Source organism: Arachis duranensis, chromosome 1 (genome assembly GCF_000817695.3).
Source record: "Arachis duranensis cultivar V14167 chromosome 1, aradu.V14167.gnm2.J7QH, whole genome shotgun sequence".
Classification (NCBI taxonomy): Eukaryota; Viridiplantae; Streptophyta; class Magnoliopsida; order Fabales; family Fabaceae; genus Arachis; species Arachis duranensis.
Window position 1 is genome coordinate 37,980,334 of NC_029772.3, and position 12,803 is coordinate 37,993,136.

At 31.1% G+C, this 12,803-nt stretch overlaps 2 protein-coding genes across 2 annotated transcripts; both read left to right on the forward strand.

Annotated features, from left to right (window-relative positions):
* The first annotated feature begins 1,493 nt into the window (after positions 1-1,493).
* LOC107486644 (uncharacterized) lies at positions 1,494-5,292 on the forward strand. Its single transcript, XM_016107204.3, has 2 exons — positions 1,494-1,819; positions 3,279-5,292. Exons 1-2 carry the CDS (start codon positions 1,510-1,512, stop codon positions 5,153-5,155), a joined length of 2,187 nt encoding a protein of 728 aa, XP_015962690.1. The 5' UTR covers positions 1,494-1,509; the 3' UTR covers positions 5,156-5,292.
* A 2,975-nt stretch (positions 5,293-8,267) lies between these two features.
* Positions 8,268-11,286, forward strand: LOC107485841 (autophagy-related protein 8f). The gene is made up of 6 exons (XM_016106384.3): positions 8,268-8,429; positions 8,867-8,914; positions 9,017-9,072; positions 9,817-9,869; positions 10,423-10,541; positions 10,969-11,286. Exons 2-6 carry the CDS (start codon positions 8,878-8,880, stop codon positions 11,070-11,072), a joined length of 369 nt encoding a protein of 122 aa, XP_015961870.1. The 5' UTR covers positions 8,268-8,429; positions 8,867-8,877; the 3' UTR covers positions 11,073-11,286.
* Positions 11,287-12,803: the final 1,517 nt, after the last annotated feature.

Here is a 12,803-nt window from a genome sequence, read left to right on the forward strand (position 1 = left end):
TAAATTACTTAGTTGTAGAGTATTTTTTATTATTATATTATGCGGTAAATTTACCCATCTCAACTTTTATTTGTTAGAAAAACAAAAACCAATTGTCACAACTGAATACCTAATTAACATACAAAAGCTAATTACCATTGTGTCATTTATGTCAAATCTATCACAATAGATATTTGTCAGTTGTAGACTTGTAGAACTAGAAATTGCGCATAAACCATCTTCGCGTGATGATGTTCTCCATCATCGTCCATAATACAATTGTGTATTTAAAACAAAAAATGTTCAAATTTATTTTTATGAAAACTTATCACGTTTGTTTCGTATCACCTATTATAGTATAAACACATACAATATGTAAATATATATCTCCTTCTCAGTTAAACGAGATGTCTAACTTAAGACAAACGTATAAATATTTTCACCTTACATATATTAGTAATTATTATATCTATTCCATTTATTTAAAAACTCCATATAAAGGATATAAAAATGTACAAAAAAATATTTCTCAATTAACACTAATATTATTCCAAGTGGTACATTCATATCCGTCAACGAAAAGTAGTAACAGCAGATGATTTTGGTCCGTCTAAATAATACACAGAAAACTCCAGTTTAGTTCCCACCTCATTTGGCGGGTCCGCCATGTCAATTCATTAATCAAAGTTCCATAAACAAACATTATTCATTACTACATCCTTCTATCTATAGCACCCTAATACGATCTTGTATAGTATATCACAGTTTTATATTAGTCAACAATAATGTTATTGACGTAAATCAAACTATTATCAATATCAATATACCCTTGCAAAATACCAAAACATCTATCTAAAAATTTTTTATTTTGTTCCTAATATTTTATATAGAATTAATATTTAAATATAATTTTAACACAAATAAAAAATATTAAAAATAAAATTAAATATAACTAAACATTAAGATATTTAAAAAAAATTACAAATATTAAAAATAAAAAATATAGAGTAAAGTAGACTCCTTGTCACTAACGTTTGTAATATTTTTTTAAAATACTCCTGACTTTAGTTGTCATTCAATTTCGCTTCTAATATTTTCGATTTATGTCAAAATTATCTCTAGACGTTATTCTATGTAAAATATTAGAGGTAAAATTAAAATTTTTAAGGATAATTTTGACATAAGTCGAAAATATCAGAAACAAAATTGAATGAATTAAAAATATTAAAAACAAAATTAAATGAAATTAAACATTAAAAATATTTTTAAAAAAATTGTAAAAGTTAAGAATAAAAAGTATACTTTACCAAAAAAATATATTTTACCCTATCAAAAGAAATTCACAAAAAGAATTGCCTTAATAGTAGTTCTATTGCAGGTCCGAACTAAGGACATATTCGTAATTACATCATGTTCACCACATCATTAGCTTCTTCGATAATTATATATCTTTAGCAGAAGAAGCAAATCAAAGCTATAAACATTATATGAAAAAAGAGATAGAGATAGAGAAAGAGAATTTGTAACAAGATGGGAATAATCGGGTGCAACGTTGACGGGTACATGGACGATGACAAGTTCAGCAAGCCAATGCCATGGATTGGAATATACATAGCAGCAGCATCCCTTGCTTGCCTCATAGCAGTAACCGCCGATCTCGTGCTCGGGTTTCGCGGCCGCAAGCTGTGGTTCCCCTGCAAATATTTCTGCCTCAATGCCACCACCTTGACTGTCATTGGCGTTGCGCTGAAGCTTTCCGTGGATCTCAACACTTCCATGCCTCAGCGCTCTGACCAGCTAGCAAAACTCACCAGCAGTGCATTCACCTGCACAATCATGGGTAATATTGTAATATTACTGATTAGCAAGTTAGTTAGGGTAGTTACAAGTTCTGTTACTGCTACACTTTTGGACCAATATTTTGCTGTATTTGTTATAACATGTGCTAATCTATTAGGAGGTAAATACTCAACGTGCATTTGTTTTTACGTAAAGTTGATAGTTTAGAATCGTTAAATAATTTGACATATTTAACTAAATTGTCATCTAACAGTTCTTGATTATCAATTTTATACAAAGATAACTGCACACGAATTTCCACCTTAATAGAAATTAAATTGCGCACATTTTATTTCAAGACAAAAATAATATGGACAATATTTTTCTTTTATTTGTGTTTTATATAAATCAACATTACTTAATTTTCTATTCTTTTACTGCTAAAAATTTCTAGATACAGAAAGTTGTTAGGCAGTTTTTAATTTGTTTAATTGGTAGGTTTGATAGAATTAATTCACAGCTAGTTATTTATCCCTCACTCATTGTATAGATATATATAGTGTATATTTATAGTGTAGAAGCATGATGCTTCATCCATTCAATTCAGAATTTTCATCATCCAAATCTCTCTCTAATTCTCTGTCTTTATTTTCCTGTCTTTTTTTCAATCTGCTTAAACTTTATCATCAGCTTTAGTTCTCTTTTTTCTCTCTTCTTTCGATTGCTTACTACACAAATCTGGTATCATTTTACAATATTGGTCATTTAACATTTTTAAATAAGCAAGTTAGAGTAGCTAAATTCTGCTACTCCTAATTATGAATATCAGTTGTTTACACATTTGTTGTCACCAAAAAAAGTAGTCGCACATTTGCACTCTTCTACTCTTGTATAAAAAAAAAACAAAAAATAAAAGTAAAATAAAAAATAAAAGACACTAAATTTAATTACTGAAACATAAAGTGGGTAACAAATTTCTCTCAAAATTCTTCATGAGATCATTCTGTTAAATTTAGGAAATAAATTTTTACTGGATTTGTTTTTTGCATAAATATAGGGGATCAATTTTTTTTTTTTCAAATTCAAGAAGATATAATGAAAATTTTCTCGGATTAATATGGATTTTTTAAGTACGGATGGATATTTTGTTGAGTTATAATATCTGCATCTCGAACACATTTTAGATTCGACACTTCCGTAACACGCGGGTCATAATAAAAAATATTTTTCTAAAAATCATATACACACTTAAATATCATCGTATATCAGCATGTTTAATACTACTCTTAGTCTATGCTCTTAAAATAAGTTTTTAAATAGTATATATTATTATTTATTAATAAAAAAATTATCTTACATGATTATATAATTAAAAATATTAAAAATATCTAAAAATTCATTTTGTGTTTTAATATTAATAAAATTTAAAATATTGTTACAATTTATCTAAAAGTTCTTATATATATATGTGCTAAGTGATAATAGACTAATGATAATTCCCATTTCCATCTCTTTAATAGGTAACTCCATGCCTTCTCTTGGTGTGACGGACAAGAAAGAGACGATGATGAATGTTGTGGCCATGGGAATACTTGTGATCACCATGATTGCGAACATCTGCATCCAATTTGCTACTGGTGTTATCTATGTATTCTGGGCAGAACATGTTGTCATCATACTTCTAATGCTCATTCTCTTGATGACAATGTTCTCCTTAGACATAGCAATTCCCAAGATGAAGCATTACTTGGAGCTGAAGTACGAAACAAACGAGGCAATGCTTAAAGAAAGCTTAAGCCGAATGGAGGAGGAAGACACTGGACAACTCATCAACAATCTTAGAGATGAATTGATGAGGGTTTGGATGATGGCACACACTAGTAGCCCCCAATTTGTTCTTGGAAGGTCAGTAACATGCACTGCATCCGGTGCGTTCTGTCTTCTAAGTACATTGGCATTAGCCGAGGCAATGCTTCGGTCTTACTTGATGCCTTGGTCCTTAAGATTCTGCTCCGGCGACAGCGATTACAAATGGTCTACCACATTGATTCTCATAGTTCAAGTTGCTGCAGTGGCAGTTGGTACTATTGCCCCTGCATTTAGATGGTTCACTGCCATAACTTATAGGTGGCCAAATGTGAGACATAAGAACAGCAAGAGAAGATTGCAAGTAGAAGGGTATTGGATTGACAGACTAGAACTATTGAAAGAAAGGCCTCTTGGTTATCGAATTCAGAATAGGCAGTTTAGAAAGATAGCCCATGATGCAAAACTGCTTCTACTTAATCTCTTCATTAAAATGCAGGTGGGGATTGTGTTGTTGAGCAAAGCAACACAATTCATTTCAATATCTCTCATGTGCTTGGTTTTGGAGTGTTACGAGCGGTGCAAGAGATTGAAATCCAACTTTAATAACAACGTCTCGAGCATTAACTCAGTGGCAGAGTCAAAGCCGGATCTAAAGCGTTTCGTTCTTCATCTTGAAGGCGAGGAAGAGCTAGTTGAAGTGATGATGAAAAACAACCGTGACGCGACTAATCATTGGTTTCATGTAGGAGAGAAGAATGAGCCAAAACAAGTCATTGAGCTAATACAAGATAAATGCTCTGTCTTGCAAGGGTTTAAAGGGGTGGCAACATTTGATAGTGACCAAGTTCTATCTTTGCATCCTGTGGAAGCCCTATATGGTTGGTCACTTCCTTTAGTAACACTAGCTAGCATAATAGTTGCAATTCCAAACATCAATAGGCTCAAAGTGAAAAACTTGATAGGAGCTCTAAATGAAGGGCTCCTCTATGTGAAGTTCATAGAAAACAATATGGACAAAGAAGGAAAATTAAGTAAATTGAGAATGGCAGCAGATATTGTGTGGCTTGGAGTTGATTTATATGATAAGTGGTTAGATGTGGATCTTTATAAGCTCTCCCTTCAAGGAAAGAGTCCCAAAGAGACAATAGAGAGACTAGCTGAAGCTGCTAAAATCAGGTATGACAAATTCAAAGCAAAATATAGACACATATGCAATAGGGTAGCACCTTCATCATGGCCCATCAAGATATTGGCATCTAACTCCATGTACAGAATAAGCCAAACTTCTCTCTTAAACAATGAAATCATGAGCTCAGAGAGGTTGTTTGAAGCACTAACAGAAATGATATGTGATATATTGGGTGCATGTCTCACAAACTTGCCCCATGTTATATCCACAAAGTGCTTGAACAGTGCCATTGAAGAACGAGAGGAGAGTGTGAGATATGCGGTTTGCATGCTTGGTCAAACCCACAGGATAATAGAGATGCTAGAGAAGAGGACATTTCCAAGCTTGGATTTTAGCAAAGGGACAAACATTGAAGATTGGCGATTGATGCATAAAATAGAGGCACTAGATATTGACTAAACTATTTTTTTTTTTTGTAAATATTTTCCTTTTCATCTTACATGGTTTCACTTTCTATCTTTTATTTTGTAAGAATGAAACTTATCTATCCATATTCAGCCCTTCATTAGAGAGTATCCCTTCTTTTTTATTTTTCTTTGCCCTTTTTATCTACAAGTGGAGTGAATGTAAATTTATTTAATTAGAAAAGTTACTGAATAATGTGAACAATGGATATATCAAATGTTTATTTTATTAGGTGTGCGTATAGTTATTCTATTATTAAAATTTAGATGGATAATTTAGAGGTATAGTATGTTTTAATTTGATTGGTGGTTATTTATGTTGTTCAAAAAAATTATTAGTTATTTACCCTATTTAATTTTGTATATTTAACAACTTATTAGATGTTAATGTAACTAATTTTTACAGCAACAATACATAGAAATTTACTATTTACATTACTTTATTTTTTACCCTTATATTAGTGTGTTCTAGTGTGGCTAGGGAACTTTCGTGTGGTCTTCACGAGAGAGGAAGTCACATGTGTATATGGTGTTGACCTATTAAGTCAATTTTTTTTAGTTGTTCATAATACTTTTTAATTCAACAAGTGAAAAATTAATTTATTACGAATTTGAGTTTTATTTAAAAATTTATCGTTAGTCAATAAATTATTATATATACAATATATAATTTAAATTTTAATATTTTATTTAAATAAAAGATTACGTTTAACATAAAACTTGTGGTTCGTAATAAAATATCTATTTTTTTGTTAAGATTTAATATGATCTTCATCGATTTCTCGAAATATTTTCCTACAAAATTTTATTATAATATCTATAATGACCTTAAGTTTAGGTGGACAGCATAACAAATAGACATTTACAGAAATTAGTTTAGCAACTCTTCGAATAATACTATAAAAATCGATACTAAACATTCAATCAATTTAACTTGATTCTATTAAGTCAAGTTTGACCTGTTTAATCTCTAACTAATGTTACGAACGTGGGGTTTAGCCATAAATTTCAGTGCAATAAGTTTTTGAGCTTTCTAACAAAATTTTGGACTTCTGTTTAAAAGGAAAATAAAAATAAAAACTGGAGATAAAATTCATTCAAGTCCAACAGTCAAGCCCAATTTTTCGGACAAAAAATCTCACCCAAACCCGTAGATAAGATTCCGGATATCTGAGTCTGCAATAGCTTTTTTGTTTTCCCTAATACTGCTGAAATGTGGTGTCTCCAACTATATCAAACAAATAAACAAAATTATGTTTAATCTTTATTCTAAAAACAAAAACTCTTTGTGGCCAGCAGTTTTTAGCAATTTTGAACCCCATTTGATTAGTAGAAATATAAATTGTTTTTAATAAATAAATTATATTAATTTATATGCGCGAATTTAGATAAATGTAGATAGAAGTTGTATTGACTAATGCAAATTATAATAAATATAAGTGTAATGATAATGACAACAATGTCAATGAATAATAATTCAAATGGTATAGTCTTTTCATACTCAATTAAGAGGTTGCGGGTTCGAGTTTCCTAACTTTGGTAAAAGAAAATGATAATGACAACAATAATGATAATAACAATAATGAAAGAAAAAATGAGTCAGAAAAAGAAAAAAAATACAGTTTTTTCTAGGGGTGGGCATGGCCCGGCCCTGCCCGAAGACCCGGCCTGGCCCCGAGCACTTTAGGGCCTAATTTGGTGTGATTTCATCGGGTCTAGGGTCGGGTAAGAGTCTCAAAAATAAACCCGGTCATTATTTCGGGTCGGATCCGGGTCATAGCTCAGGTCACCCGAAGTCGGCCTGGTAGCCCGGTCATCATATACAATTAATATTTTGTGTTATTAGTGATGAATGATGGTTATTCTTATGTGGAATTTAAGTATTGGAAACCTTAATATTTTGTGTTATTAGTTATTATAAGACTATAAGTTAATGTTTTATGTTTAAAATGCATAAGATTTTAGACTAATGCATAATGTTGTGTTATTTGTATTGATTTAAATATTTGGTGTTATTATATAATATTAGTATTGATTATGATTATGCTTTAATTTTAGAGAAGAGTCGGTTCTTGTTTTTCTAAGTGAATTTACTATGTCAAATAATAGTTGGAGCCTTGAAAATTTAGATATTTTCATGTGCTAGCTTATAAGAAGTTATCAAGCTAATGTAATGTTAATGACCCGGTTTTTACCCGGTATAATCGTGGCTCGAAAGTGTATAGATTTCATTGGGTTTAGGGCCGGGTTCGGGTCTAATAAATAGGCCCGGTATATATTTCGGGTCGGATCTGAGTCACATCAAATCCGATTTCACCCGACCCATGCACACCCATAGTTTTTTCTTTAAATATGTTAAAAATCATTCCAACTTTTGACAAAAACTGCTCATCAACATTATAGAAAAATTGAAAAAAAACACCGAAAATTATTTTTGATTAAATCAAAATGTTTTCTAAATGCAACAAAACTAAGAACATAAACAGATTTGACAAAAAAAAATAAAAAATTTTACATTACATTCAAATTCAAACATTTAACTATGAATACTAATTTTTACAAACAAAAACGAAATTATTCAATTACAATAGCATCAAATACTAACAAATTACATTTTTGAGGTTTAAACCAAATCTCATCCACTTGATTCGTTTTAAAATAATAATCTAATTCGATCTAGTTCAACTGACAATGCGAATTTATATCATTTATTGTCTTTAAAAACAAAATATCTGTTCAAACATGATATCATAATTTGATTTTAAAACAAATTTAATCCAAATTTTTAAATCAAATCAATGAGCATTGATCATAAATAAAGTAACGTAAAGAATAAAGAAAATACATAAAAAAGAGAATACAAAAAATATATAAAAAAAAGAAAATATAAAAAAAAGAGAAAACGCAAAAAACGTTAAAAATAAAAAAATACAAAATCCATATAAAAAAAGTTATATAATCATACCTTAAATCAAAAGATTGTTAAAAATAATAACCGTATGAAGCTAAATTAAATTATAATAATTTAATTAGACTTAATTAATTAAATGACTTTAGCTATATTGTCCTCAAATAAATATACCAAATCTTTCTCTAAGAAAATTAGCACGAGTGTTTGATATAAATAGTTGGAGGACTAAGCAAAGCAGTTCTATTTTATTTTTCTTAAAGCAAACACACGCACGGAGTTCTTGCGAGTCTTCCTAATCAATCACACGAAAACAAGAGAGCGTTGGTTTTCTTTCTGTTGTTCGAACGTCTTCCAACAGGTTCAAACTTTCCTATTCGATCTTTCTTAAATTTCTCAAAACTCTAGTGTTTTGAGTTTCGATAATTACAGTTGTCAGCACCGCTTCTAATACATCATCACAAAACCCTGATGTTTATCTGCTAGAAAATTTTCAATTAGAGTTTTCTTTGCCTCTTCTTTATTTATTTGTTTTTTTTTTGTTGCAAAGTTGGTAGGAAATTCCAAAAAAAAATAAAAGCTTTGAAATTTAGGGAGCTTTTATTGATGTTCTGGTGGTAGGTCCATCTTCTTGATTAAGTGATTATTGCTGGGTTTGTGTTTGTTAATTTTAACGATACCCTTTCTTTGTTGCTTTTTATTTTTGGTTGAATGATTACTTCATTACTTGCTCTTTGTTAGAAATTCCATGTCTCATTCTACCTGAGTTGACTTTTGTTTTGTTTTGTTTATCGCTAGGTTCAAGAAAAATGGCAAAGAGTTACTTCAAACAAGAACATGATCTTGGTATATGTTACTGGTTTCTTTCTTTTTTTGGTGATGAATACTTGTTTTGATTGTGTCTTTTGTTGTTGCTAATATACAGCATTGATTAATTATTGTCTTCAGAGAAGAGAAGAGCTGAGGCTGCTAGGATTAGGGAGAAATATCCGGATCGTATCCCGGTGAGAATTCGTAGTGATTTTTTCTTTGCAGCGCTATCCCTTATTGATGCTACTGATGTTGAATCATGTACTTGTGTAAAAGACAGTTATCTCTTTTGTTGGTTATAGAGCCAATGCTTTTGATTTCGTTGATTCTTTTGGGCCTATTCTAGCAAGCAAATTTTGGTTAATAGTAGTAACTGCATGTTAGCCACCTACCTACATATTTGACACTTTAGCATATAGTATTATACACTATGGGAAATACTTCGTTTGGAGGTTTGGTATCATGGCAAGTGCTTTTTCTTATGATTTTAGTTCTTCTTTAACTATGGTCTCTACATGTATGGCTTTATTTTTGTGGGGAAATCCTTTATTGGAGCTGAAATGACTCACTACAGAATGCTTCGGATTGTTGAATCAATAAATTAAATTCAAGAGCTAATGTTGAAATGATTTTTATATATGATTCTATGTATTTGTGGACAAGGGGCTGAACAGTTTTATTGTATTCTACTCGAGTTTTAGTATTATGGTTTCATCATTCCTTTCATTTGATGCGAATTAATGGGATAAGAATATCCAATTCAGCTTTAGAGATAGAATAATTTTAAGTTTTCAGGAAGAAACAGGCGTGATATTTTATTAGACAAGAACGATTCATGTTTAGTTTATGATCCTAGTTGCTACCTGTGATACCTGAATATGAACATCAATGATGCATCTCTAGTTGTTGTGGTAAATATTCTCTGGATATTTCTGAAGGTGATTGTGGAGAAGGCGGAAAGAAGTGATATCCCAAGTATTGACAAGAAAAAGTAAGAGATTCTTAGAACTTATCATATCATCTGGAATTGTCGAATTAGTTTTCTACTAATATTTTTGTTTCTTTCAAAGTAATGAGGTGGTGAAATATAATGGATTTCTTATAGCAACTTCTTTGGATAATCAAGAATTTTTCTTGCAATGGTTGTGATTATAACAAGCAAATTTTTTATGCTAGAAGCTTGCTCCAATAAATATTTTTTCTACCATATGAATGATTTTTTCACAAATTTCACATTGCATTGGAAGTTTTTATCTTGAAGTTAAACATTGTTGTCTTAAAACCAACAGACAATATAATTTTTTCAAGAAATATTGTTGTTGTTTATATTTTCTAAAATTGGTTTTGCAAATTTTGACACAATTATCGTATATAATTCAATACTAGATTCTTCAAAATCTCTTTTAATCTAGTTTATATTGGAGAAAGATATTTATTTATTTGTAATGTTTCTGCTGTAAAAATTGAGCATGGTGTTTAATTTGAAGCTGGCAACCATATATTCTCTGTTTTAAGATATCAAACTAATGAACTTATTGTTGTAGGTACCTTGTCCCTGCTGATCTGACAGTTGGACAATTTGTCTATGTAATCAGAAAGAGGATCAAATTAAGTGCAGAAAAGGCAATCTTTATATTTGTGGATAATGTCCTTCCACCTACAGGTAAAGCTTCAACAAAATCATATTCTCTGTCACACATTTTCAGTATGGTACTTTAGCCTCCTAACATAGATATTATAGAATGGCATTAGGATATAACTGAGTAAGAAAGTTTTATACTATCATTCAATAAGATACTTTTAAGTTAGTGGATGGTTTAGTTAAACACTTTTAATGATGTGGCTATGTATAATTGGAGGTACGACTCCAAGTTATTCAAGAATAGTGGTGTTGAGTTCCTCGACCTTTGCCTTAGGATTAGTTAGTTCTATTTCTCGATAGGGACATGGGAAGGGGTATAATTCAGTTGTAGAGTGTCACCTTGAGGGGGTGGAAGTCATCAATTCGAGCTTGATTATCCTAAATCCAACCTAGTGTATAGAAATTAATTTTGTTCTGGGTTCTATTTCAATTTTTTGTTCCTTTTCAGGAGCAATAATGTCTGCCATATATGATGAGAAGAAGGATGAAGATGGGTTTCTTTATGTTACTTACAGTGGAGAGAACACCTTTGGGGACCTAACTTCCCACTAGCATATTATGGATTTACGCGACATGATCCAATTTGGCTTGCCTCATAAAAATTCATGATGTTACTAATATCAGACACATTGCTCTCAATGTTATGTACAGAGATGTATATAAAATTCTAAGAACCTATTTCATGCTAAAATGTTTTCTTGTTTCAACTTTGGAGTACTTAGCTGTTTCAACTTTCAATAAGGGAAAGTGGCAAATTGTTGATGAATTTGGTCTCCGAATTTCACGTGTGATTTAATTTGATCTTCAAATTTCAATTTACCCAAAATGATTTCATAAGTTAATTTTGTAACTCAATTTGGTCCTTCAATTTTCAAGGAATTCAACTCGATCTTTTAAATTGGATGTAACTTAATTTGGTCTCGGGATGCAACTCAATTTGGTCTCTCAATCATCCATTTTACATCATTAATGTTGGATTGAGGGACCAAATTAATGGGCTAATTATAGATAATTGATCTCCGTTTTATAGCATCCGGTGACTTACGCAGCTAATTGTTTTACTAGTATAGTATGTTTTCCTGTTACTCTCCCAAAGATAAAATATTCAGTACTTCTTCCGTTTCACAATATTGTCGTAAAAGGATATTGTAAAAGATTGTGAACAAGTACATCATGCATCACCGTTGGAGACTCTGCATGCTTTGATTATTTACGCATTGGTTTGAAGTACATTTGAATTAACAACATGCATCTAGAGTTGCAAATTAATTATGCCTGGGAATAAATTGTTAGTTTTTTTAAAGAAACACTCTAGGACGAGTTTGGATAAAGAAATTAATTAAAATCTTCTAAAAAAAGAGTTTATAACATAAGAGGTTCTATTAAAAGTAGTTCATAAACTATGAAGCATGGATACTGACACAAACATGAGACATGATACGGCATTAGACATACAGATACACAAATTTTAATATTAAGACACGAGGACACGATATATATATAAAATATAAATTATATATTTAACTATTTTTAATGTATTTTTAATTATATAGTCTTTCGAGAGTTACCTGAAACTGGGTTGCGTTTGGGCTTATAAGTGAGGCCCAAATTCTCAATGGAGCGGATTCTGACTTAGTCTACGTCTAGTGGCCGTCGCCGAATTGTTAGTGAGAAGATGTGGGGTGGTACCTGCAAAACACTCCGATACTTAAGTCAGCAAGGGTCTTAGCAGGTTTAAGTGTATTGGACTTAGTTATACTTGAGGAGTTTCAGTGTATTTATAGGTGACGAGCCAATAACTACCGTTGAAGTAGTTCCACTTCTGATAGTGGATAATCGTCCATTTATTTTAGGGTTGTTAAGATCTCTCTTCTAGAAGTGGATGAGAGATATTTGGGGTTAGTTGTAACTCTTCTAGGGGGAGTTATCAACCTGTAGCGTTCTTGTCCAACCTCTCAGGAGGTCGGTTGTATGGTAAATATTTCTTGGGCCTAGCTGATGCTTTTGGGCTAGATATGAACATAAAGTATTTATTATAATTTTTTGCGTTAATAAATGGTAATATATATTATTTCTAAATTCATTTCAAGAATATAGGTTAAGAATAAATTTGGACACGGCTCACACATGATGGCATTTAGGTGTGTCTAAATGTGTTTGGAAAAGTATTTTATATTTTTTATTAAGACACGATTGAATACGGAAAACGTGTGTCGAACGAGTGTCAGATGAATGTCATATATATAGCTACTCAGAAAACTGTTTGTACTTAATAGTTCATAC